Genomic DNA, 27,996 nt, shown 5'->3' on the forward strand with positions numbered 1-27,996 from the left:
CATTCTAAAGTGGATTCCCGGTTGTGTGTGGACCTTGAGTTGGGCTCGGGTTTAAATCCTACTCGCCTCTGCCACTTACTACCTCTGTGATCTTGAACAGTGACTTCACTTCCTACAGCCCCAGCGTCCACATCTGGGAAATGGAGGAAAAGACTATCACCCTGGTAGGATTGTAGTCAGGGAGAAATGAGGTAATACAATGTAAAGTGGCTAGCACAATGTTTTTTTTAATTGAAATATAGTTGACATAGGAGCAAATTTTGAAATGAGGAAATGAGCCGTACAAACTGATCAGAGGACATGATTTCTGCCGGTTTTTTTCTTTGTGGGAGGTGCTAGGGTGGGAGGGAGGGAAGAGGGGAATGGGAGACCTGTAAGGTGGACTTGGTTGCATGAGACAAGTTTGGCAAAGTAAATCAGGATATCTGGGCACGGGGCGGAGACTTATGGTTTCATTGGGGGCAGGGCAGGGGGCTAGAGGGGAATCATGCCCAGGAGAGGGTCGAATGGGGCGGGACAGACCATCGCTCCAGGCATGACCGTCTCTTACTAGAAGAGTAACCCACTCCGAGTCTGCGAAAGCGAAGGGGTAATGAATTCCCGCAGGGGCCCTTGACGGAGCTGCGCGGGTGTGCCCTGGGGGCGGGTCGCACCCTGCGGGCGTGGCAGGGCGCGGGGCCGGAGCCGATGGGCTAGAGGTAGTGAGGTGGCGGGGCCGGGGGGCGGTGCAGTAACGCTGGGGTGGGTTTCGAGGGCGGTGCCTGGGGGCGGGACCCGGGGGCGTGGGGAGATGGGGGCGGGGCGGAACGCGGTGGCAGGTCCCCGGGCAGGTCCTGAGGAGAGGGCGGGGCTCGGCGGCCGAAACCCGGAAGCGGTCAGAGGCGGTCGGGACCTTTGCCGTCTGCCCGACATGAACGAGGCCGACCGGCGGCTCCTGCGGCAGTCCCGGGTGCGGCTGGTCGGCGAGCTGCAGGTGGCCGCGCTCTGGGACGCTCTGTTGAATCGCGAGCTCTTCACCCCCGACATGATCGAGGACATCCAGGTGCGGCCCACCCCCCCCACCAGCCGGCGCCCCCATCTTCCCGCGCCGCGAACACTTCAGGTCACAGATGGGGACAGCGAGGCCGCGCGGAGAGGGTTGCTGAAGCCACACCGTGACTTAATGGCCGAGCTCCCGCCCTCTCCTCTCGCGTCTGTGCCACGCAGTACCCGCTCCCTTTGGGGAACCATTGTCAGGGAACCCCGTTTTCCCGCAGGGCGTCGAGCCCACTAAATTGCCTAGAGGAACCAGACAACCCCAAACGCCTTTTCGAGGGTTTGCTAAAGCGATTCCATCAGAGTACACCGTCAGCTGATGCGGCGGTGTACTGTTTTTTCCTCTTCTAACGTGGAGGTTCAGGAAACCCATTTGGGCGGTCAGACTGCCTGACGCTGTATCCTCTTCGATCTGCAGTGTCCTGGGCCGCGAAGTGGGGACAACAGCAGTATTGTCCTGAGGGCTAAAAGAGATAACGGGTGTGAAACAGTAAAGTTTCAGGCACAGAGTGAGGCACATCATATGGTAGCTGGCTGTGCCCTGTCCTCCTTGGCCAGCCCCTCATGAGTTACGATTATGTTTTGTAAGGGGTTTGGAGATGCGGGGCCTACTGCAGGTAATGAAGAGAATAATAAAGTCAAACATTTGAGGTTCTCTTTAAAAGCACTGTCATGTCTTTGGCTTATTTGACTCTCCCTACAGGCCTGTGAGGTCAGGAGGGAACAGGAGGTTTTTGTATTGTTTTGTTTTGTTTTGTTTTTTGCGGGACGCGGGCCTCTCACTGTTGTGGCCTCTCCCGTTGCGGAGCACAGGCTCCGGACGCGCAGGCTCAGCGGCCATGGCTCACGGGCCCAGCCGCTCTGCGGCATGTGGGATCTTCCCGGACCGGGGCACGAACCCGTGTCCCCTGCATGGGCAGGCGGACTCTCAACCACTGCGCCACCAGGGAAGCCCACAGGAGGTATTTTTTACCACAAGATACAGTGGGAATGTGTGGCTTCCTAGAGGCCCTTGCACAGTGCCCTGTGGGCTGCTTGCAGGCCAGTTTCTGCATCATCCAGGAACTTGGCCTGATCCAGTGAGGAAGTCTTTAATAGGATAAATATCATATGGAAAATTGCCAATGAATAATAATATTACAAGAAGTCTTATGAGCATCTGCTGTGTACTGAGGAGTGGAAGTGATTTGAGGCCATACCCTTGCCATCAGGTACATTCACAGGAGTCATAAACTCGAATGTCATTGGAGGCCCAATGGGTGGGCACTAGAGCAGGCAGTCTCTGCCCTGCCCCACAGCTCCAGATGAGTATGGTTATACCAGAATGTTGGCCCAGTGTTGCCAGGTTAGGGTTTTTTTTGGCTGCGCTGTGTGGCTTGTGGAATCTTAGTTCCCTGATCAGGGATCAAACCCAGGCCCTTGGCAGTGAAAGCGCAGAGTCTTAACCACTGGACCACCAGGGAATTCCCGAGAAGCTGGAAATCTTGATTTCAATGTCGAGTTCCCTGATTTTAAATGTTAGCAAAAATAGCACAGGGAGCTCTTCTCAATATTCTGTAATAACCTAAAGGGGAAAAGAATTTGAAAAAGAATAGATACTTGTATGTGTATAGCAGAATCACCTTGCTGTATACCTGAAACTAACACAATATTGTTAATCAACTATACTCCAAAATAAAAAAAATGTTAGCAACAAATTTAGAATTTTTAAAGAATGTCTTATGAACAATGGGCCACCATTTTGCCACCCCTAGTATGGTGGAACCACATGGATCTGGGCTGTCATCTGGCTTTGTTACATATTAGCAAGTTGCAGCACCTTTCTTAGACTCAGTTTCTCTCATCCATAAGGTGGGGATAATTGTAATTTAACCCCTTAAGTTTGTTGAGGAGGACTAAATGAAATGATGCATTTAACACAGTGTCTGTGAGTGTTCAGTAAATGTTGAGAGAAACCAAAACACCACGATTTACTTGCAGAGAAGTAAGCATGCAGCTAATTTTGCTAATGAGAATTACCTTCTCAATGATAGTATAGGTCTGTGCTATTCAATATAGGAGCCATTAACCACATGTGGCTATTTCAATGTAAATATGAAGTAATTAAAACTGAACAAAAAATGCAGCTCCTCAGTCATATGACCCAAGTTCTCAGTAGCCACGTGTGGCTGATGGCTGCCATATTGGACAGCACAGATAACATTTCCATTATCCTGGAAAGTTCTCTTGGACCACGGTGCTGTAGGATATTTGAGGACAGGGTGATGTCTTATCCCTGTGGAACTTGCCCAGAGCTGGGCCTCAAAGGACAACCAGCACATAACCTGATCCCCATCTCGTTGTCTGGTACAACCATCCTGACACCTGTCAACCTGGACCATTCCTGCAACTTCACAGTCCACCCGATCAATGCCCAAGTCTTGTCAATTTCCGCTCCTTATTTCTCTGGTATGTCCTCTCGCTTTTCTCCATTCCAGCTGCAAAGTCTCTGCCACCACCTGACTTGGCTATGGCCCACTCCCTGCCATTGTCCACCCTACCCCCAGGATGATTTTTAAATTTTTATTATTTATTTATTTTTAATTTTAAAATAAATTTATTTATTTATTTTTGTCTGTGACAGGTCTTTGTTGCTGGGCACGGGCTTTCTCTAGTTGCGGCGAGTGGGGGCTACTCTTCATTGCAGTGCACGGGTTTCTCATTGTGGTGGCTTCTCTCGTTGCGGAGCACGGGCTCTATGCATGCGGGCTTCAGTAGTTGTGGCACGCGGGCTCAGTAGTTGTTGCTCGTGGACTCTAGAGCGCAGGCTCAGTAGTTGTGGCACTTGGGCTTAGTTGCTCCGCGGCATGTGGGATCTTCCCGGACCAGGGATTGAACCCGTGTCCCCTGCATGGGCAGGTGGATTCTTAACCACTGTGCCACCAGGGAAGTCCCAGGATGATTTTTTAAAAGGCATCTGACTCTGTCACTCCCTTCTTTTTATTTGTTTATTTATTTGGCTGCGCCGGGTCTTAGTTTCATCACTCGGGATCTTCGTTGCAGCTTGCGGGAACTTTTAATTGCGGCATGCGAACTCCTAGTTGCGGCATGCGGGATCTAGTTCCCTGACCAGAGATCGAACCTGGGCCCCCTTCATTGGGAGCGCAGAGCCTTAGCCACTGGCCTACCAGGGAAGTCCCCGTTACTCCCTTCTTAAAACTCTTCAGTGGCTTCCACAGCTTTCTTGACTCAACAGTGCAAAGGTCTCCTCTCTCACTTTGTCTCCCCCCTTATGTCTCTCATTTCCCTGAATTCACTACTCACTTCCTAATGTTCCCTGGGGTCTCAGCTAAGATAGCCCCTCCTGGAGGCTTCCCTGACGCCCCAAGGCTGAGCTGAGTGCCCCTGTACCCTTCCAGCCCCATGTGCTTTCCCTTCTGTCACTTCTCTCTTTGCTGTGTCGTTGATGTGTCTGTTCACATCCCCCGCTAGACGTTTGGTCCCTGAAGACTGCGACGCTTTGCTGCTGCATTTTCAGCACTTGGCACGGTGCTGGGCACACCGCAGACACCTCCAACATACTGATTGAAGAGATAAAGACTGGCAGGTGGCACACGCTCAGTGCAACTACAGGCTCAACGTTTGCGGAGGTGCCTGATTGTTTAGACTTAGGTAGATGGGGGATGGGGGGACAGGGTGAGATTCACAGGAAGGCACGTGGATAATAGTGCCATGTCTTTCTTTCCAAACAGCGGGCAGGCTCTGGGTCTCGGCGAGATCAGGCCAGGCAGCTGATCACAGATCTAGAGACCCGAGGGAGTCAGGCCCTTCCTTTGTTCATCTCCTGCTTAGAGGACACAGGCCAGGAGACTCTGGCTTCGTTACTGAGAACCAGCAGACAAGCAGCAAAGCAGGATCCAGAGGCCATCAGACCCCTGAACCTCAAGCCTGTGGTGCTCGGACCAGTGAGCCTCAAACCAAAGGAGCTGAGAGGGGCGAAGCAGGATCCATCGAGGCCGAGCCAAGGAAAACTCGCTCCAGTGGTGCTGGGGCCTGAGGAGCTCTGGCCAGCCAAGCTCAGGCCCGAGGTTCTCAGACCAGAGGCACCCAAGCCAGTGGACATTGGTTCTGGAGGATTCAGTGAAATCCGTGAGTACCAAGAGTGGGTGGTGGGTGGGTGTACTGAGCGGTCATTGAGGAGTGACCAGTGGTACAGCTGGGTAGGGTGAGGTTTAATTTAATTTTGGTGTTGTCTTTCTGAGTACTCGTAGGGGATGGGTGGACTGTTCTGGTAGGTCTTCAGGAGAGCCCCTGCTCTGAAAAGCATGTGTTGAAGTCTGTTTTGGATGTTGGAGGTTTTGATCAGTATTTCCAGATCAAGCTATTGTTTAGGATTTTGCCTTTGGTTCCAGGTGGGTGGTGTGGACTAGCCCAGGCCTGGGGGCAGGAGGGAGGCAGCTGCCTGTTAAGTGTCTGCCCCAAGCAAGCAACGTACATACCCTTACCTCCTTCCCTCACAACAGCCCTGCAAGGCCCGGGAAACTGAGGCTCAGGGAAGTTAAATCATCACCCAAGGTCACAAAGCTGCATCCGGTAAAATGCAGAAATCCAAAGAGTGCAGCTGGGTGATTTTTACCTATGTGTACACACAGATAACCAAACCCCAGATCATGAAGACATAGAACATTCTATGGGGGTGGTGGGGGGTTGTGGTGGTGAGATGAATTGGGAGATGGAGATTGACATATATACACTAATATGTGTAAAATAGATAACTAATAAGAACCTGCTGTATTAAAAAAATAAAGTTAAATTAAAAAAATTGCATTTTCTACTTAAGGAATTTAAACAAAACAAAACAAAAAACAGACATAGAACATTCTGGTGTCCTATCACACTCTCTTGTACCTCTTTCCAGTCTATTCCCACTCTTACCCCATCCAAGGGAATCACTATTCTGAGCTCCATTGTCATAGATCCCTTTTGCTTGTCCTTGAACTTCAATATAAATGAAATCCTGTGTAAACTTTGAGTCTGGATTCTCTTGCTATCATTATGTTTGTGAAACTCATTCATGTGGTTGTGCATATCAGTAGTTAGTTCTTTTTCATTACAAGGTAGTTCTTATTCTGAATCATCCACAATTTATTTAACCATCTCTTGTTGATGGACATGTGGTTTTTTGTTAGGGCTTCGTTTCCATGGCAGCACATGGAGATCCAGCACATCCTTTTTCATGGATGCCTAGTGGGCCATTGCATGGATGCTAATAATAATAATAGTAGTAATGGTTAACCTTACTGGGTGCTTACTTTTTGCAAGGCACTGTCTGGAGTGCTCAATAAATGATTTATTATATTTATTTATTTATTTTTGGCTGCGTTGGGTCTTTGTTCCTGCACGTGGGCTTTCTCTAGTTGCGGCGGGCGGGGACCACTCTTCATTGCGGTGCTCGGGCTTCTCATTGTGATGTCTCCCCTGTGTTGGGGAGCACGGGCTCTAGGCGTGCGGGCTTCAGTAGTTGTGGCACGTGGGCTCAGTAGTTGTGGTTCGCGGGCTCTAGAGCGCAGACTGAGTAGTTGTGGAGCACGGGCTTAGTTGCTTCGCAGCATGTGGGATCTTTCTGGACCAGGGCTTGATCTCGTATCGCCTGCATTGGCAGGCGGATTCTTAACCACTGCGCCACCAGGGAAGTCCCCTCAATAAATGATTTAATTTAATCTTACCAACTCTCTTGTAAGGTAGGTACTACAGTTTTCCCAATTTACTGTTTTTTTTGTTTGTTTGTTTTGTTTATGTTTTTTGGCCGTGTTGCTCGGCTTGCAGGATCTTAGTTCCCCCACCTGTATATAAACAAACAGGAAATAAAATAACTCACACAAGACCAGGAAGCCCCAAATCACGTAGTTAGTGAGATATGGAAACAGGACTGCAGTCCAGGCTTCCCCACTGTCTGCTCTGCTGTATGGTCTCACATGTACTTTGCACTGTATTTCATTTATCCAACCTCTGTTAATGGACATTTGTGTTGTTTCTGCAGTGGCCTTGCATGTTCATCTATCTCCGACTGGGGATACATTTCTAGAAATGGAATTACTGGGTTAAAGCGTACATGTTCCCATCTGATAGATGCTGCCAACTTGGACTTCAAAAACATGCCATTTTATAATCACACCAACCATAAGTGAAGGAGACCATTTTCCCACACTCTTGCCAACAATGAGTATTAACATTTTTTCCTATGTGATGGGCAAAAAGTGGTATCTGTTTTCTGTGCTGGATAACTGCATGATTTTGGATGACTCATTAACGCAGAGAAACAAACATACATACTGAGGGTCTGGGGAAGAAGACCAGTTCTGGAATTGTTCATGTGCATTATTATTCTATCATTAGGGAGGGAGGCAAAATACAAAGTCCAACTGTTGCTATCTTGTTCAGGGAAATGTCAGTGTGAGTCATTTAGGGCCAACAGTCTTGGCTTAAAACTTCCTGGTCTTGTGTGAGTTATTTTATTTCCTGTTTGTTGTGAGTATTTTTTCCCAGTGGGAGCTTAAATCTGAAGGGTAAATGATAATAACAATAATAAGATCACTTTAAAATGTATCTATTGATACACAGTGCTTTTCAGGTCATCAGAACAACCCTGTGCAGTGGTAGACAGGGCAAGCTCCTCTGTTATCATGCCCCATTTACAGGGGAGGAAGCTGGGCTCTGAGAACAGCTCAGTCACAAAGCAAGTTCAAGGTCAGAGCTAGGACTTGGGCCTTGGTCTCCTGGCTTAATAGAGCGACTGCCCCATCCACCCATGATCTGCTGAAGGATGTCCCTTTTAGGAGCTGGGCTGGAGGCTCCTAAGTACTGCACAGGAATGTTTCCCAAGGTAGGTTTCATGGTGACCCACAAAGGAAGAGTTCTGTAGTCATACCAGTGGATGAGTAGGTTTAGGGCCATCAGCTGGACTTCTCAGAGCCTTTAATAAGTTAATATGGGAAAGTGTGCTCTAGGTCAAGGTTTCTCAAGGGGGAGGGGCAATCTCCCCTCCCCACAAGAGACATTTGGCAATGTCTAGAGACATACTTTGTTGTTACGACTGAGGGTGGGTGAGTGCTGCTGGCCTCTAGTGCGTAGAGGCCAGCGATGCTGCTAAACATCCTACAATGCACAGGACAGCCCATAACAAAGAATAATCTGGCTTAAAATGTCAAGAGTGCTGGGGTTGTATATACATACTGCTCTGGAGTATGAGTGTTAATAATAATCGTAGCTAAGCTCACTTTTATTAAGTTGTCAGATGTGTCGGGTTTTATGTACCTCACATGTACTAATGAACTGAGGCGTCACCGCAGCCCTATGAGGTTGGTAGTTGCTCCTCTTATCCAATAATACAGATGGGAACTGTAGAGGCCCCGAGACTGAATAACTTGTCCAATGTCACGCAGCTGGTAAGTGGTAGAGTAGGGATTTGAACCCAGGGACTCTGGATCCAAAGTCCAGATCCACTCCATCTACTGCCTCATAAAGAACTAATTCTCTCATTCTCTTTCTTGTTCCTGTTTTTGTGCCATTTACTCATTAGTTCACTCAGATATTTACTGAGTACTTGCTGAGACCTAGGCATCAGCCTGGTGTTGGGGACGCAGCATTAAACAAAGCTGCAGAGTCCATGCCTTCACATGGGAGGGTCAGACGTTCAATCCATGCCTGCATAGCTGGGTCTTTAATCACCGCTGTGGTTAGTGCCTCAAAGAAATTGAATACAGTGCTTTGGGGGACTTACCAGAGTGGGTGGCTTTGTCTTTTGATGTTCGGTGGGAAATGCCTTTTCCTTCAGAATGGAATTAACTTTCTTAGTTTTGGACATGATGCCTTGTCACTGCTTGTCTCAGCCAGGACCGCTTGCAGGGGGCGGGCTGGGAGAGCTGTTGGTGGCGGCATGAGTCAGGGTTCTCCAGAGAAACAGAATATAGATATAGGGATGTATAAAGAGATTTATTATAAGGAGTTGGCTCACGTGATTGTGGAGGCTGAAAGGTCCACAGTCTGCTCTCCTAGAGACCCAGGAAAGCCCACGGTATATTTGTGGTCCAAGTCCAGAAGCCTGAGAACCAGAGAGCTGATGCTGTACATTCCAGTCTGGGGGCGGAAGACCCATGACCAGCTCGAAGTCAGGCAGCGAGTGAGTGAATTCTCCCTTCCTCCACCTTTTTGTTCCATTCAGGCCCTCAACAGATTGGATGGTACCCACCCACCGTGGGGAGGGTGATCTGTTTACTCATTCTGGAGATTGAAATGCTCATATCATCCAGAAACATCCTCCCAGACATACCCAGAAATAATGTTTAAGCAAATATCTGGGCATCCTGTAGTCCAGTCAAGCTGACACATAAACATAAATTGGCCATCATGGTGGCCTGCTTACCTGGGCTAAAACTTTCTTGAAAGTTGGCTTTTTAGTCCTACCTGGTCTCCTGGCCCCTTCACCGTGGAGCTGGTGACTGTGTTCACCTACTATTAACAGTCAAGCTCTCTGAGTCTCCAGTTCCCCTCTGGCAGCTGGGGATAAATGACAGTCCTTCGCAGCTGCAAGGCCTGCTCCGAGGAGTCAGTGAAGCCATTCTTGGAAAAGACTTCACGTGGGGCCTTGCCACGGGCGAGCACTCAGGCTGGTTGGCTTCCTTCTGTGATTTCTGAGTTGGCAAGGGCCAGCGCTAGGACATCTACCCCTCCTTCCCTTGGGCAGCAGAGAGGATGTGCTTCCCCCCTTCTCCTTGTGCTGGAGACATGGGCGTATGCCCAGTAGTGCTCAGCTCCCCCCTTCTCTTGTGCTGGAGACATGGGCGTATGCCCAGTAGTGCTCAGCTCCCCCCTTCTCTTGTGCTGGAGACATGGGCGTATGCCCAGTAGTGCTCAGCTCCCCCCTTCTCTTGTGCTGGAGACATGGGCGTATGCCCAGTAGTGCTCAGCTCCCCCCTTCTCCTGTGCTGGAGACATGGGCGTATGCCCAGTAGTGCTCAGCTCCCCCCTTCTCTTGTGCTGGAGACATGGGCGTATGCCCAGTAGTGCTCAGCTCCCCCCTTCTCTTGTGCTGGAGACATGGGCGTATGCCCAGTAGTGCTCAGCTCCCCCCTTCTCTTGTGCTGGAGACATGGGCGTATGCCCAGTAGTGCTCAGCTCCCCCCTTCTCTTGTGCTGGAGACATGGGCGTATGCCCAGTAGTGCTCAGCTCCCCCTTCTCCTGTGCTGGAGACATGGGCGTATGCCCAGTAGTGCTCAGCTCCCCCTTCTCCTTGTGCTGGAGACATGGGCGTATGCCCAGTAGTGCTCAGGCTATGACTGATTCTTTTGCACACACACTTGTCCATATGTGCTTCTTGTCCCCACGGGAGCTGTCATTTTGGGAAAAATGGCTTTCACGCATGGTACATCTGACCATGTCGTCCTCCTTGAGGGTCCACAAGCGTGCCATGCTCTTGTACCCCTCCCTGCCTTTGTTAGTGCTGTGACTGCTGCCTCGAGCCTTCCCTACCTCTTTATTTTGGTACCTTTGTCCGTTTACTCCTTCTACATGTCCCTGTAGCCTATGGACCTCTCAAGAGCAACCATTTTGCTTTGTGTACCTTTGAAAATTTTTTATTTATTTCTATTTTATTTTTGTAATTTTTACTTTTTTCTTTGGCCGTGCCATGCGGCACGCAGGATCTTAGTTCCCCGACCAGGGATCGAACCCCTGCCCCCTGCAGTGGAAGCGTGGAGTCTTAACCACTGAACTGCCAGGGAAGCCCCCCCTTTTTTTAAGTAAAAAGTAAAAAAAAAATTTCCAGCTTTATTTAGGTATAATTGACATATAACATTGTGTAAGCTTAAGGTGATGGTTTGATACATGGATATATTATGGAACGATTACCACGATAAGGCTAGTTAACACATCCATCAACTCACATAATTAACACTTTTTGTGTATGTGCCATGAGAGCATTTAAGATTTACTTGCTTAGCAACTTCCAACTATGTAATACAGTACTGTTATATATAGTCACTATGCTCTACATTAGATCCTCAGAATGTATTCATCTTAAAATTGGAAGTTGGTACCCTTTGGCCAACATTTCCCCACTTCCCCAGCTAGCCACCACTATTCTACTCTCTGTTTCTATGAGTTTGGCTTTTTTAGATTCCACATGTAAGTGAGATCATATAGTATTTGTCTTTCTCTGTTTGACTTATTTCATTTAGCATAATGCCCTCAGGGTCCATCCATGTTATCGCAAGAGGCAGAATTTCCTTCTTTTTTGTGGCCTAATAATATTCCATTGTATATATACCACATTTTTTATCCATTCATCCTTCCGTGGACACTTGGGTTGTTTCCATGTCTTGCCTATTGTGAATAATGCTGCAGTGAACATGAGGGTGCAGATAGCTCTTCAAGATCCTGGTTTCATTTATTTTGGATATATACCCAGAAGTGGAATTGCTGGATCATATACTATTACTATTTTTGATTTTCTGAGGAACCTCCATACTGTTTTCCATAGTGGCTGTACCAATATACATTTCCACTAACAGTGCACAAGGGTTCCCTTTTCTCCACATCCTTGCCAACATTTGTTATCTCTTGTCTTTTTAATAATAGCCATTCTAACAGGTATGAGGTATATCTCACTGTGGTTTTGATTTGCATTTCTCTGATTAGTGATGTTGAGCAACTTTCATGTACCTGTTGGCCATTTGTATGTCTTCTTTGGAAAAATGTCTATTCAGTTCCTCTGCCTATTTTTTAACTGGATTATTTGGGTTTTTTGCTATTGAGTTATATGAGTTTTTAATATATTTTGGATATCGATCCTTATCAGATATACGGTTTGCAAATATTTTCTCCCCTTTTGTAGGTTGCCTTTTCATTTTGTTGATTTTTTCTTCTGCTGTGTAGAAGCTTTGTAGTTTGATGTAGTTCTGCTTGTTGATTTTTGCTTTTGTTGCTTGTAATTTGGTGTCATATCCCAAAAAATCGTTGCCAAGACTAGTGTTAAGGTCTTGTGTTTTCTTCAAGGAGTTTTATGGTTTCAGGTCTCACATTTAAGTCTTTAATCCATTTTGAGTGATTTTTGTGAATGGTGTAAGGTAGGGGTCCAGTTTTATTCTTTTGCATTTGAATATCCAGTTTTCCCAACACTATTTATTGAGGAGACTCTCCTTTCTCAATTGTATGTTCTTTGCTCCTTTGTCATAAATTAATTGTTCATATATATGTGGGTTTATTTCTGGGCTCTCAGTTCTGGTCCATTGATCTGTGTGTTTTTCTGTCAATACCATGCTGTTTTGATTACTATAGCTTTGTAGTATAATTTTAAATCAGGGAATGTGATACCTCCAGCTTTGCTCTTTTTTCTCAAGATTGCTTTAGCTGTTTGGGGTCTTTTGTGGTTCCATATAAATTTTAGGATTATTTTCTATTTCTGTGAAAAATGTTGTTGGGATTTTGATAGGGGTTGCATTGAATCTGTCGATCCCAATTTTATGTTTTTGATGTCACAATTTATATCTTTTATATTGTGTATCCATTAACAAATTATTATAGCAATAGTTATATATAATATTTTTGTCCTTTAACCTTTATACTAGAGTTAAGTGATTAACACTCCACCACCACAGTATTAGAGTATCTGATTTTGAGTAGGTACCAGTGTGTTCTATATTTTCATGTGTTTCCACGTTACTAATTAGCATCTTTCATTTCAGCCTGAAGAGTTTCTTTCTGCATTTCTTGTAAGGCAGGTCTAGCAGTGATGAACTCCCTCAGCTTTTGTTTGCCTGGAAAAGTCTTTCCATTCCTGAAGGACAGCTTGGCTGGGTAAAGTATTCTTGGCAGGCAATTTTTTTCTTTGAGCACATTGTATATATCATCCCATTCTCTTCTTGCCAGCAAGGTTTCTGCTGAGAAGTCTGCTGATAGCTGTAAGGTGGTTCCCTTGTATGTGAGGAATTTTTTTCTTTTGTTGCTTTTAAAATTCTCTCTCTGTCTTTGATTTTAGACAGTTTTATTGTAATGTGTCTTGGAGAAGGTCTTTTTGGGTTGAAATTGTTTGGGGATCTGTGAGCTTCTTGAACTTGGATTTCCAAATCCCTCCCCATATTTGGGAAGTTCTAAGCCATTATTTCTTTAAATAAGCTTTCTGTCCCTTTGTCCCTCTCTCCTTCTGAGACTCCAATAATGCATAGATTGTTTCTTTGAATGATATCCTACAGGCTTTACATACATAGGCTTACTTCGTTCTATTTCATTTTTTTTCTATGTTTTCTTCTGAATGGGTAATTTCAAATGACTTGTCTTCTATACAGATTCTTTCTTCTGCTTGGTCACGTCTGATGTTGATGCTTTCTATTGCATAGTTCATTTCATTCATTGTATTTTTCTGAGCCACAGTTTTTGTGTGTGTATGTGTTTAAGATTTTCATCTCTCTGTTAAACTCCTCATTTTGTTTGTGTATAGGTTTCTTGATTTTGTTGAATTGTCTTTCTGTCTTTTTTTATAGCTCACTGAGCTTCCTTAAAACAATTTTGAGTTCTTTATTGGGCAAATCATAGATTTCCATTTCTTTGGGGTCAGTTACTGTGGAAAACTATTGTATTCTTTTGGTGGAATCTTGTTTCCTTGATTTTTCATGTTCTTCAAAGTCTTATGTCGCTGTCTTTGCATTTGAAGAAGGTGTAACCTCCTCCAGTCTTTACTCTTCAATGTGTCCTATATAATTGGATTTTTGCACCAATCGTGTACTGGAACTTCTCTGCTGGACTCCTGGACTTCCACAAAGGCACTCTTGTCCATGGGTGATTGTGAAAATTGGTGTTCTTTGGGAGGAGGAAGGCGGTAGAAAACTCTTATTCTGCCATTTTGATGATGTTACTCTCTCACTTTAGGGATCATTACTGCTAATTCAGGAAATGAATACATTTTTCAGTTGTAGATAATGGTATATTTTTGGGGTGCAGTGGAATTTTGGAAATGAGCAGTTGTTAAAGATTTAAGTCTGTGGCCTAATAGGAGTCTTCAGGCTAGGTAAAACCACTTCCAATTTAAAAGATGGAATGTAAATGCATTTCTGGCATGACTTTTATTTTTTTATTATTATTATTTTTTTTTGTGGTACGCGGGCCTCTCACTGTTGTGGCCTTTCCCGTTGCGGAGCACAGGCTCCGCACGCGCAGGCTCAGTGGCCATGGCTCACTGGCCCAGCCGCTCCGCGGCATGTGGGACCTTTCCGGACCAGGGCACGAACCCGTGTCCCCTGCATCGACAGATGGACTCTCAACCACTGCGCCACCAGGGAAGCCCCTGGCATGACTTTTAAACTGGCAAAAGAATAGTTCCCAACAAGGTCCAGGCCCACTCTGAGCAATGAATGGCACCATAGTTGGATCATGAGAATAGTCTCCAATGTGACTTGGAGATGGTCAATGAGTTCTATTTGTTTAAAAAAGAAAAAGTCCTGTAACCTTGTAGGCTGGTGGCCAGTTGACTTCTTGCTAGTTGAAATGAAAACTCTTTTGATACTGAAGGAAAAATGACCATCTTTACTTATTTATTCATTCTTCAACTATTTCCTGAGGACCTACTGTGTGCTGGGCTCCATGGATTCCACAGAGAGGGAGCAGACCTGGAGCTTCCTTATGTCTTTCTGTTCTAGAATTTCACATAAATGGAATCACACCATATATACTCTGCTGGCTTTTTTTTACTTGGCCTGGGTTTTTGCGGTTATCCATGGTGTTGGCATGTTACTCATTCCTTTTTAGGCTCTGTGGTATCCCTTTGTATGGCTGTATCACAGTTTGCTTACCCATCAATTTGTTTTTTTTATTTTTTAGTCTTTTAACAACTTTTATTTGTGACATACAGCAGCATTAATCATCTTAATTAATTAATTAATTAATTAATTTTGGCTGTGCCGGGTCTTAGTTGTGGCACACAGGATCTTCGTTGCAGCATGCAGGATCTTTAGTTGTGGCACACAGGCTTCTTAGTTGCGGCACGTGGACTTCTTAGTTGTGGCATGCATGCAGTATCTACTTCCCCGAACAGGGATTGAACCCGGGCCCCCTGCATTGGTAGTATGTAGTCTTACCCACTGGACCACTAGGGAAGTCCCCCCATCAACTTGTTGACGGATGTTTGGGTTGTTTCTAGTTTGGGGATTATGAATAAGTCTTCGGTGATCATTCACGGGCAAGTCTTTTTGTGCCCATTGTGCTCATTTCTCTTGGGTATATACCTGGGAGTGGAGTTGCTGGTCAGAGAGTAGGTGTGTGTTTAACTTTATTGGAAACTTCTAAGCAGTTCCCCAAGGTGGCTGTGCCACTTGGCTCTCACCAGCAGTTCCTGAGGGTTCCTGAGTTCCTGCTTCTCTGTGTTTCTGTGGGAGCTGTCCTCACAGTGTCCCTTGCCCTTCCCCTGTTGGACCCCGACATTCAAATTTTCCTTCTGTCTCTCTCTCCAGGTGCTCAGGACAGAGCCAAGGGAAATGCCGACTTGGTGAGTCTTCATGTGATTTGGGGCCAGTTGTGTTGGCTTTGGGTTCTTCTGCTCTCCACTTCCCAGATCCTTCCTGCAGCTGTGTCAGGAGCCCAGGGAGCTCAGCTCAGCTGGAGAGAGGGTCCCAGTCCCAGGCCTTCTACAGCACCCTGGCCCTGGTACAGCTCTTCCTGCGGCAGATGGTCTAACTCTGCTCTTTCCTCGTCTGTGAAGTTTAGATCTAACGAGGGCGGGCGTCAGAATCGGCTGCGGCAGCCACCCCAGACCAAGTCAGTCTCTGTCTTAGTCACAGCATTTATCGTGTGGCTCCTGTGTGTCAGCCCTGGGCTTCGTGCTAGGACTCCTGGGAACAGACCCCTCGAGTTTCTAGCCCTCATGGAGCCATCAGCCTAGCAGAGGCTAGTCACACAAAGAAATATATAAGTATAAATACTGTTAAGTACCATAAACAAAAAGAACAGGCTGCTGTGAGAGAGAATTACTAGGGAAACGTTGAACCTCTGGGGGAAGTGGCCTCAGGCTCTCCGAGGGTGGCCTGGGCGAGAGTCTGCTAGCAGATCTGACCACACGATTCTCAGGTGCTCCCCTGGACTGGGCAACCTCTAGGTCCTTTTGGGATGAATGTCTAGGGGAGTTGGATTTCTAAGCTAGCAGCTCCTATCCCTGAATACTGCGATGGGAGCTAATCTTCGGTCCCAAGTTTAGCTGTTCATCTGTCACACGGCTAGTGCGCACCCTACTCTTCTTCGCAGTCTGGAATGCTGGGTGTAGATCCCAGACCCCTCCTTCAGAGGGAGGCAGACTGCATGCTCTGTCCCATCTCTCTAAACTGTCTACCCCATGAGTGAAACCCAGGGGGTCGCCTTCTCTCCCGAGGAGTGCAACGAGACCCCGGTTTACGTTGGTCCCCGTGCTTGGGCAGGCATACGTCCTGAACGCAGACCCCTGTGGACACTGCCTCATTATCAACAATGTGAACTTCTGCCACGAGTCGGGGCTCAGGACCCGCACGGGCTCCAGTATTGACTGTGAGAGGATGCAGCAACGCTTCCACTTGCTGCATTTCATGGTGGACGTGAAGTGTAACCTGACTGCCAAGGTATGGTCCCTGTGCACAGAGAGAGATGGGGGGCGGGCGGGGTAGTGTCCTGCGAGGGACCCTGGAAACAAATGACTCCCCAAGACGAGCCCTTCGGTCTGTAGGACCGTGAGAGGCAGTATGGTTCAGTGGTTACCAGCGCAAGCTTCAGACTCAGAGACCCGGGTTGAGGACTGGCTCTCCTGCTACCTGTGTGACTCTTAGCTTCTTTGTCTCGACAGCGAGAACCATGGTGACCTCCTAGGGTCATTGTAGGAGTAAATAAAGAGTGCCTAGCCCAGCATCCCTTCCCCAAGGATGGTGGCTATTGTGATTGCTGTGACTGTCATTACTTCACTATTGGCCCTGGGAGCAGGGGGCAGGCCCGGGACAAGGACCTGATCCGTCAGTGGTCTGGCTCACCTTCAGCCCTCTCTTGTAGCAAATGGTCCAGGCTTTGGTGGAGCTGGCGCGGCGGGACCACAGTGCTCTGGACTGCTGCGTGGTGGTCATCCTCTCTCATGGCTGTCAGGTAGGCGGCCTCACCTCCTTGGGCAGGTGCCTGGGAAGGCTGCCCTGAGAGGCTGTGCAGAGCCCTGTCCTTTCCTGTGTCCAAGACGCCCTGGCCCTGTAGGAAGAGCCGCGGGGCCCTGTCCACCTCTTGTTGTTTTCTCGGGAGCCATTTGCCCTCTGAGGGGTTGATGCTCCTCCTGGGTGGCACGGTGTCCCTTGGAGAAGCTGTCTGGGAGAGGCAGGAAAAGATAGGCTGAATTTTGTTCAGAGCTGGGCTCAGCTCATAAGAGCTCCCAGTTCCTGCCTCGGTCCTGCTTGGTGTTGTTCCGGGCCGTTTGCTGCTGGCTGGGAGTCGGGACACTGGGACCCACTCTGGGCTTGGCCACTAATGTGCTGGGTCATTGTGGCCACGCCCCTCCCCCTTCCTGGGCCTCAGTTTCCCCATCTTTTGAGTTGAGGGGTTGGACAGAACAGAGGTAACAACCCCTATGGGTTGCACAGTGTTTTCAAAACCGGCAACTTTAGCACAAATATCAGGATTTCCGGCTTCTCTTGAAAAGCCCCAAAGGTCTGACTTTATCAGGCCAGCATCCTCATGGAGCAAAGCTCTGGCCTTTGGCAGGGCAGGGGCTGCCCGTTTGGTTCTTTCATTCACAGTGTGGTTCCTAGACCGGCAGCCTGGGCATCACCTGGCAGCTCTCGAGAATGCGGACCCTCATTCAGAGCCTGCACCTTAACGAGATCCCTGTGCACATAAAGTTTGAGATGAATTCGTCTAGAATAGCAGTTCTCAACGTTTCACTGCAAGAAAGGTGCCTGAAGGACCAGACTGCTGGTCCCACTGCAAGGGATTCTGATTTAGGAAGTCTGGGTGGGGCCCAGGAATTTGTATGTCTTACAAGTTCCCAGGTGATGTTGATGCTGCTGCTTCAGGGACCACACTTTGAGAGCAGCCGATCTGGAGGTAGCTGCCCAGTGTCCTCGAGTTAGGCTATCTGGTGCTTATAGGCATGTGAGTTTCAGACCCCTGCAGTAGAGGTGGACAAGGGGCTGCCCGGAACCAACCTGCTGTAACTCAGCCTTGTGCCCCTGGGTGGGACCTTCTAAATGCTTGGCCCCCACAAAGCCTCTGAACAGGCTGTTGGATTCCTACCCTGACTTCTTGGGTTTGTCACCAGGATTCATGGTTTTCTAGGCTAGCCACCTCCAGTTCCCGGGCGCTGTTTATGGCATGGATGGATATCCCGTGTCTGTCGAGAGAATTGTGAACATCTTCAATGGAACTGGCTGCCCCAGCTTGGGAGGGAAGCCCAAGCTCTTCTTCATCCAGGCCTGTGGCGGAGGTAGGCCAGTCCTCAGCCTCCCTGCCCCTGTGAGTCTAGTGGGGAAGCAGCCACCGCCTCTTTCCTTCTCCATTGCTCCTCTCGATGTCCCAGGGGTTGATCCAGGCAGGCGGGGGCGTCCCAAACATGGTCACTGCTCTCCGAATGTGGCACCTCCATCTAGCTGGAGTAGCTTCAGCTCTGTCCAGCCTTTAGAGGTTTGCGTCTTCCGTCTCACAGTGCCATAGCATCAGGGGATCATTCAGCTGTGGCCACTTCAACCCCAGAGACTTGGCAAAAACAAACAATGCAGAGGAGAGAGAAAACCTCTTTCATTTTCCTTATCATCATTCCCCTGACCTCCATCAACCAGACTCCCTTCCCCCTTTCGCAGAGAAAGGGAGGCCATTGCTGAATTAACTACTGGAATTCCCAAAGGCTTAGGTTCTGGGGATTCAGTGATTTTTAAGGATTATTTAGATTTGTTTGTAGTTTTGCTATATGTCCTGATTTTAAACCTGAGCCCTACTTCAACGTTACCTGGTTTTCTTATAAAATAAAGAAGAGGGAAGAGAGAACAACATTGTGTGTCCTGGATTATGGGACATGATGGCATCTCCCGTAGGGGTAGGGATGTCTGAAAGGCATATCACTTCCTTGTCCCTTGGTCTGATCTGCCAGAGAAGCGGGTATTGTTATACCATAGAGCTGTCGGCTTGCATGCCAAGTGTGCACACCAGTGACCTGTAACGTGGGCACCTGAGGCGTGTTCTTCTGCACACGGTGATTTGTCCCATACTATTCCATATTGGCAGGGGAGTCATGGGAGAGATTGTCTAGGAGGGCAGACTCTGGTCATATGATTCATCCAGTAAGTTTATTGACCACCTGCTGTATACACCAGGCTGTAGAGATGCAGAGGTGGGGTCTCTGTCCCCTGGAACTTATAATTTGACGGGAACTGTGTTAAGTCACTCTCATGACCCAGGCCTATAACTTGGCCACGAGGGATGGAGAACACTGGGTTAAATCCTGCGTTAGCTACTCCCTGCACAGCCACGGGCCAGTTAATCTCTAGAAGTATTGGCAAATAGGGATAGTAACAGAGCCTAGCTCTTAGTGTTACTATCTCTCGCATACTAATCAGTGTGGCTCTTTTTTTTAAAAAAATAAATTTATTATTTATTTGTTTATTTATTTTTGGCTGCGTTGGGTCTTTGTTGCTGTGTGTGGGCTTTCTCTAGTTGCAGCGAGAGGGGGCTACTCTTTGTTGCGGTGCGCAGGCTTCTCATTGCGGTGGCTTCTCTTGTTGTGGAGCACGGGCTCTAGGCACGCGGGCTTCAGTAGTTGTGGCACATGGGCTCAGTAGTTGTGGCTCGCAGGCTCTAGAGCTCAGGCACAGTAGTTGTGGTGCACGGGCTTTAGTTGCTCTGCGGCACGTGGGATCTTTCTGGACCAGGGCCCGAACCTGTATCCCCTGCATTGGCAGGCGGATTCTTAACCACTGCACCACCAGGGAAGCCCTAGTGTGTCTCTTAACACACTTAACACGTTGCCTGGTTCATTTTCCTAACTGGAAAACTGGCCTCCCTCCTCCTGCTGACCCCAGAGGACTCAGTGTCACATAAGAGCCCCACCCCTGTCACCAGCGCAGTCAGAGTGATGACGACAGGTAGATGGAGAGGCTGCTGTTCTTGGGTTGAAATCCTTTGTAACTTGTCTTTCTTCTTATGATCCTGAATGTGTGGTCAAGTGATGTTCTTACTCAGAAGTGCGTGGTCCCTCTTCCTCCTGTGAATCCAAGGAAAAACAGACTGAAGGGTGAGCTGGGGTGCCAGCTTTCTGGGGAAGATAACTGGTCTTCTGGACCAGGACCCACCCCACAGTCCATTCTCAGCAGCGAAGGAGGATCTTTGTGGTGTTACTCTTTGGACTCCTTAGTGGGGCCGCTGGGCCCTTGATCTGGGCCCGACCTCTTCGCCTCCCCCGCCTGGCATGCTGTGCCCACCCCAGCGCTGCTCAGCCTTCCCAGGACACCAGGGTCTGGCTTACTCCTCAGGCTTTCTATGTGCCATTCCTCTGCCTTGTCTCCTGGCCACCTCTTAATCATCCATCCTTCTGGTTACAGCTTATTGTCACCGCTTCCAGGAAGGCTTCCCTGAACACCTCCTTCCTTGCAGAAAGTCAGGGTTCACGCCGGCTGTTGTGCTCCTGCAGCCCCCGTTCTTTCCTTGTCTTAGCACTTTCTCCTTGCATTCAGATGGCCTCGTCCCCTGGTCAGCTCTCTGAGGGCAGAGCCAATCACATCCGCCCTGCAGCTGGGTCCCCAGCCTGGCACAAAGCCCACAGTATACTTGCATCTTATGTACATTCTAATTGTCTGAATTTGAAATAGAACCATATAAAAATATGGTTTGAAGTAATGTGGACTCCTGCCATTAAAAACAAAACCAAACAATTCATTGACAACAGCAGGATTCCAAAGCTGGAACGCAGTGATTAAGGTGCCACTTTTGGAGCGGCAGTCTCTGCTTAGCTCCCTGCTGCGGGATCTTGTGTTTAACGCTGTTGCCACATGGTGGCGCCACCATCAGCTGAGGACAGAAATACCCAAATGTCAGTGACTGTTGTTTGGTGTCTGGTGACTGGTGTCATGTTGTTTACAGGTCTCTGAATGTCTGCCCTGGATTTTGGTGACTCTTGTGTTGCTATTTTAAGATTCACTGTTGTTACAATTTAAATCAATTAAAAAATCTTCTAAATGTCATCCGCCCCTTCGTTAAGAGGTAGTGCGGACACCAACACCGAAGAACGTGCCTCAAAGTCAGTAACTTTGGTGTGAAACTTCAGTGTTAGCATGATGAACTCAGCCAGAGCTGAGTGGCCTAAATTTTGGGGTGACCCCTCCAGAACTTTAGAAATCATGCTGAGAAGCTGGAAAGGAAGAATAATGTACGACAGTGGTTGTGGATTTTATGTGCTGAGGGAACGGCTCCTCTTCCCACTGTGAATTCTTATGGGATGTTATTCTTCCTTGTAGGGAGTTTTGAATCAATAAGGCTCCTTAAGAAGAAAGCAATGGCTTAAATGCATAACCCATAGGCGAGGCCTTCCCAGCAGATTTGTAGGAGAATGACACGTGGATGGAGACACAGCCAGCATCCCCTGTCTGACCCCTTCTTACTCTGACCCCGATCCTCCCCTCTCAGATCCCATCGTCCCATTTTCACAGGCAGCCCCCACCCATCTCCTTAGGCCCTTCCTACAGCATCCCCCACTGAAGCGCTCCCTCCCCCACTGCACCCTGCTTCCCCGGGCAGACCCAGCGGCAGCCCCAGATTCCCCTCTCAGGTCCCCTCCCCTGTCCGACTTCCCCTAGGACAGATTCGAGAATCTCCACCAAGCAAACAACCGGAAGCAGTGACCTGAGACAGCTATGCCAGAGTCCAGCTTTCACAGATCTAAGAGGCCCCCTTGGCAGGCTTGGGAAGCAGCAGGGTAGTTGAGAGGCACAGAGTCCTGGTCCCCTGCGCATTAGGTGTGAGATCACAGACAAATTACCGAGTTTTCTGAGCTTTAATTGTATGCGGTGAGAGGTCAATAGATTTTTCCTTTTAAAGGTTTTATTTATTTATTTATTTTTTGGCCACGCTGCACGGCAAATGGGATCTTAGTTCCTCGACCAGGGATCGAACCCGTGCCCCCTGCAGTGGAAGCACGGAGTCTTAACCGCTGGACCGCCAGGGAAGTCCGATCAGTAGATGTTGGGGTTATTATTATGGGGTTTCCAGAACCGTCTTTGTCCTGTCTCTGTCCCCTGTGGATGGGACCCCAGCTTCCCTGGGTGAACTGTGACCTCCCTCCCTCCTTGCTATTACCCACCGTGGATCTAGCCACACAAACCCTCCAGCTCTCCTGCTCCATGGCATGTGGGATCTTCCTGGACCGGGGACGCGAACCCGTGTCCCCTGCATCGGCAGGCGGACTCTCAACCACTGCGCCAGCAGGGAGGCCCCCAGTGTGACTTTTTAATGACATAAAATTTAGCATTTTTAACTATTTTAAATTGTACAATTCGGTGACATTAAGTACATTCACAATGTGTGTGACCATCATCACCATCTAATTCTAGAACATTTCATCTTTCCCCAAAAGAAACTCCTTACCCGTTAGCAGTCACTCCATTCCCAGCCCCTGGCAACCAATCTGCTTTCTTCTCTCTGGATTCGCCTCTTCTGGATATTTCATATAAATGGGATCATATTCTGTGGCCTTTGGTGTCTGGCTTCTTTCACTTAGCATGTTTTCAAGGCCCATCCACATTGTTTTCTGTATCAGTACTTCATTCCTTTCTAAGCCTGAACAATATTCCATTGGATGTTTATACGACATTTTGTTTATCCATTCACCTGTCCCTGGACACGTGGGTGGTTTCTAGCTTTTGCCTGTTGTGAATAATGTAATGAACGTTGCTGCACAAGTTCTTGCTTGAGCACCTGGTTCCCATTCTTTTGGGTGTATACCTTGTAACTTATTTTTATAGCTGTTTTAAACATTTCTGCATTCTTGCCCTTACCTCCAGCTTTACTTAATGAATGTGGAAAACTCTTGTTATAGTAAAAGTAAAGCTCTTGTTTTGGTTTCCTGCCCATGTTTGTCCAGCACTAGGGCCCTGGCTCGAGAGGAAACCAGGCCTCTCAGGCTGGTGGCACCAAGACGTGGGAGCTCTGGTCTGGGTGTTTTCACTGGCAAGTGTTGTCTGTTTCTGTTTCCTGCAGAGCAGAAAGACCAGGGGTTTGAGGTGGCTTCCACTTCCCCTGAAGACAGGACCCCTGACAGCGACCCTGAGCCAGATGCTACCCCGTTCCAGGAAGGCCCAGTCACCGTCGACCAGCCGGATGCCGTGTCTAGTTTGCCCACACCTAGTGACATCTTGGTGTCCTACTCCACCTTCCCAGGTGAGTGGATCGTGTGAGAGCTTGTCCTTCCAGCCAGCAGGTCCCCCCATCTGCCCTAGAAGCAGCTGTGTTGTGAAGAAAAGACCTGCGTGTGAGACTTCGTTCTGCCTCTCGTGACCCTGAGTAAGTTACTTCACCTCTCTGAGCCTCAGCTCAGGGCGTGGCAGTCAAGGTGCCTAGAATGCAAAATGTAAGGAAGCATGCATTCTTGCGTTGGTGTGCCTCACTCGCTTCACCCTCATCCTGGCCCTGCCTCAGTCTTCTCATCTTTAAAATGGGTATATTCATTGTACCTTAGGGATCGTCATGGTGATTTTAACAAGGTGGCTGCTCCCCCACTGAGCACAGTGCCTGGCACATAGCAGGTGTGACAAGTGTTAGTTTCTTTCCTTTCTTATCCCTCGGGAGAGTCACTTGACTTCTCCGAGCCTTGGTTGCCTTGTCAGGAAAATGGGAACCGTGACCAAAGTCACAGGGTAGTGGTGAGGATGAAATAAGATCACGATGGGACAGAGCACAGAGATGTGGGCTGCTGCTGGCTGTGTACATCAGTCAAAGTGTGGAGGTGGGCCCGTCTGCATACGTGGGGAGGGGCAGCCGCCCAATGAAGTTCAGCCTTTCTCCTTCGGCAGGTTTTGTCTCCTGGAGGGATACCAAGAGTGGCTCCTGGTACATCGAGACCCTGGACAGCATTTTTGAGCAGTGGGCTCACTGCGAGGACCTTCAGACACTCTTGCTCAGGGTGAGGCTGGTGGGAGGGCTAGTGTGTCCTCCCCAGGGCCGGTGGTGGGGCTGAGCAGGGCCCCAAGCCCAATCCAGAGGTTTCTTCTGCACCGGGCTTGCCCTGAGAGTTGATGCTTTTGCTTCTTCTAATGCGGGAAATTACTGCCTTCAGTGACATTTGCCCATTATGCAAAAGACTGCTTTCCCCAGCCTCTGAGGTCCCAGGCTGACACCTCAGTGCGCCCACTGATGGAGCCAGTCCTCAGTGCCAGGGTGGGATGGCCCAGTGCCTGAGCGTGGCCCTGAAGGCAGGTCGCGGGGCCTGCACCCTTTCCCCACTGCACGGCCTTCTACTCTTGACCCTCGAGAATCATGAATCCTTTTAGTGTCTCCCCTTCTGGAAGGCCGCAGTGAAAACAGGGAATGACAGCCGGATAGGGCCCCACTCAGAGCAGTTACTCAGAGCACGCATGGGCCCCTCCTGCTCTGCTCAGGTATTTTGTGCCGTGAGAAGGAGCTATAAGGGCTGGGACCTCCTCCTGGGGAGGCTCTGGCTCTGAGCTTTGCTGAGCAGAGGTGAGAAGAAAAGCAGGTGCAGGGCCACCACGCAGCCCGACTCCAGGGGGCGCCATGAGCCATGGCCACGGATGAGCAGGTCTCAGAGGCAGCTGGGGGCCCATCAGGGCTAAGCAGTGCACTCGGCCCCTGGGCCCAGTCTCTTCTCTCAGCTTTCCTTCATGCAAACCTTTCGGTCTGATTTGAACTTTGTGAATTTCTGAGTTTTGAAATTCTGAATTTTGAGTTTTCTAAACTTATAGGTGAGATGCTTGTTCTCTAACCCCTCCCCCATCCCCCCCCCCGCCCAGCGCGCGCATGCACACACACACACACACATACACACACTCAAGGAGGCTGCAGCTAGAGTTTTTTTTTTTTTAATTACTTAATTAATTAACTTATGGCTGCATTGGGTCTTTGTTGCCACACCCGGCTTTCTCTAGTTGTGGTGAGCGGGGGCTACTCTTCATTGCGGTGCGCGGGCTTCTCATTGCGGTGGCTTCTCTTGTCGCGGAGCATGGGCTCTAGGTGTGTGGGCTTCAGTAGTTGCGGCACGTGGGCTCAGTAGTTGTGGCGCATGGGCTCTAGAGCACAGGCTCAGTAGCTATGGTACACGGGCTTAGTTGCTCCGCGGCATGTGGGATCTTCCTGGACGAGGGATCGAACTCATGTCCTCTGCATTGGCAGGTGGATTCTTAACCACTGCGCCACCAGGGAGGTCCCTAGAGTTGTTTTTAAAGTTCTGACTCAGTGGGGACTTCCCTGGTGGTCCAATGGTTAAGACTCCGTGCTCCCAATGCAGTGGGCCCGGGTTCGATCACTGGTCAGGGACCTACATCCTGCATTCCACAATTAAGACCTGCGCAGCCAAATAAATAAATAAAAATAAATAAAATAAAATTCTGACTTGGTGGACGCTCCCCCAGCCCTTCTTTGGAATTCTTACTTCAGTCAAGAGAACTCATAGGCCTCCCTGTGGTCGTGTTTTCACAGGTTGCTAATGCTGTTTCAGTGAAAGGAGTTTACAAACAGATTCCTGGCTGTTTTAATTTCCTCCGGAAAAAACTTTTCTTTAAAATGTAATGAGGCTGGGGCCTCTCACCCTGCCTTACCTTTCACCCCCAAACCTTCCTGCTCCAGCCCTGGTGGTGGCTGAGGCCTGGACTTTCCTACAACTGTGGCTGACACCCATTGAAGGATTCTGTAGCCTGTAGAGGTCTGCTCTTTCCCCGCCCGGGCTGCTGACAGGCTCCTAGCAGCTTTCAAACTGGAGCCAAATGACCGGCGATGGAGGAAGGAGAGCAGAACGCCGTGGACACCACAGGGCTCTTCGCCAGTGGCCCGTTCCTGCCTAGTGGCTGTGGCCTGTGACCCCTGTGTTTTCTCCACATCAGGGCTTCTCAACCTCAGCACAGCTGACATTTGGGGCCAGAGAATCCTTAGTTGTGGGGCCGTCCTGTGCACTGTGGGATGTTTAGCAGCATCCCTGGCCTCTCCCCACTAGATGCGAGCAGCACCCCTTCCCCGAGTCGTGACAACAAAAACTGTCTTCAGACGTTGCCAAATCTCCCTGGTGGGCCCCCGCTGGAGAACCACTGAGCTACAGGACATTTTGGTGACAAACAGACCAGCATCTCTTTTAGGTCAGCAGTTTGGGGCTGCTAGAGTCTGAAGAGTTAGAATCTGTGAATCCTAAATGAAGTTTCAAAAATTATCAAGTTTTGTCTATATTGCAGTGTTCTTAAGAACGAAACAAAACAAAACCTTAGGTGAATATGGACTCTCTTTCACCTATTGCCCCCCCTCATTTTGCTCTAACTCTTTATTCTTCCTTATATAAAGGGGACTTCGGAATTTTGGGAAACATTTCCCCAGCTCTTATTTCTTTGGACTTTCCCCCCTACCCCATCACAGGAAGGTGACTGGGGTGGGAGCCGTGTGTTCAGGGAGGTTAAGTCACCTGTCCAGGGAACACAATTAACCAGTGGAGAGAACTGGCCAGGCCCAGGTCTTCTTGAGTCCATCCCGTCCCTCCAGGTGCCTTCCTGGCTGCAGGACCCGCACCCTTACCCCCGCCGCCAAGGCCTTTAAGCTGCCTCGACCCCAGCCTGTTTCTTGCTTTCAGGGCCCTAGATATGAGGACGATTTGCTAATAAGACTCTCACCAAAGATGTGATTCATGTAGTTGTCACTTTATTATTATTTTCCTCCTGTGACCTTTCCAAGTCCGAAACAGTCCCGGGGACTTCTGGTGGTTAGTTATTTTCAATCACCTGCAGGACACACACAAGAAAATAATCCGGTTAACCCAGCAGAGCAGAGCCTTGCTTGCAGGTTCCCGGCTTTCTCCCTCCCGGCTCCGCGCTGCCCGTGTGAATCAGGCGGCCCGCGTTGAAGCAGCTCTCCCTAGGGGCTCTAATGATGCTCCAGAGAAAAGATGTCCTCACAGCTTTACACTGACCTGTTGGGGCTTCCTGTAAAAAGGAGTCTTAGCCTGGAGTTCAGTTTGGACTTCAGGGCGGGGGGCCTGGGAACTCTTAAAAAATTATACGCCGAACGTATGGACGGGCATGTTTGTAGATTTCGTTTGTTTCTCAAAAGGTTTGAGAGCCCCTAAATTGGTAACAATCCCTGCTGTTGTCAAGGCACCATCACGTGCTGGGAGTGGGGCTGTAACCCGTTTTCAGAGGCGGTTTGGCACCGACTGAACATCCTAACATGCCGACTCCGTGATCCAGTGACGCTGCGGGATCTCTGTAGCATAGATGCTCTCATCAGTGTGCAAGGATATACGTCCAAGGATGTTCACTGCAGCCATGTGAGAGTGGAAAATAGGAAACAGATGAAAGCGTCATTCATTATATTCATACTGTGGAATTTTATTTAGCTGTTCAAAAGAATGACATAGATATATGGGCTCACATGTATAATATGATATGGTGTTAAGTGAAACGACTAAGCTGCAGAGCAGTAATGGAGAGTCAAATCCTATTTTTGGTTAGAAGACAGTATGTTTATATGTACATATATAGATATTTTATAGATGCACCGAAATAAATCCAGAAGACCACACACCAAGCCATTGGCTATGATTATCTCTGGGGGGGTAGAACTGCAGATGTCATACAAGGGGGATGTCTGCTTTTTTCCTTGATATACTTTTAATACACTTGCTATGCTTTTAATCTTTTTGCCGAGAGTGTGTATTACCTCCTAAACTAAAAATAAAAGCACAGCTGGTGAATGCTAAAAGTTCATGTACTGCTGTCATTCAGCGAACACCTGTTCAAAGGATG

The 27,996-nt window shown here is 48.6% G+C and overlaps 1 protein-coding gene across 1 annotated transcript; it reads left to right on the plus strand.

The window, feature by feature from the left end:
- The first annotated feature begins 825 nt into the window (after positions 1-825).
- Positions 826-27,952, plus strand: CASP9 (caspase 9). The gene is made up of 9 exons (XM_022598406.3): positions 826-1,042; positions 4,767-5,163; positions 15,514-15,548; positions 16,471-16,647; positions 17,069-17,158; positions 18,335-18,482; positions 23,240-23,419; positions 24,052-24,161; positions 25,694-27,952. Exons 1-9 carry the CDS (start codon positions 911-913, stop codon positions 25,781-25,783), a joined length of 1,359 nt encoding a protein of 452 aa, XP_022454114.2. The 5' UTR covers positions 826-910; the 3' UTR covers positions 25,784-27,952.
- Positions 27,953-27,996: the final 44 nt, after the last annotated feature.

Source organism: Delphinapterus leucas, chromosome 1, assembly GCF_059928025.1.
Source record: "Delphinapterus leucas isolate spDelLeu-1000000601 "Yukka" chromosome 1, BTC_Dleu_Yukka2, whole genome shotgun sequence".
Classification (NCBI taxonomy): Eukaryota; Metazoa; Chordata; class Mammalia; order Artiodactyla; family Monodontidae; genus Delphinapterus; species Delphinapterus leucas.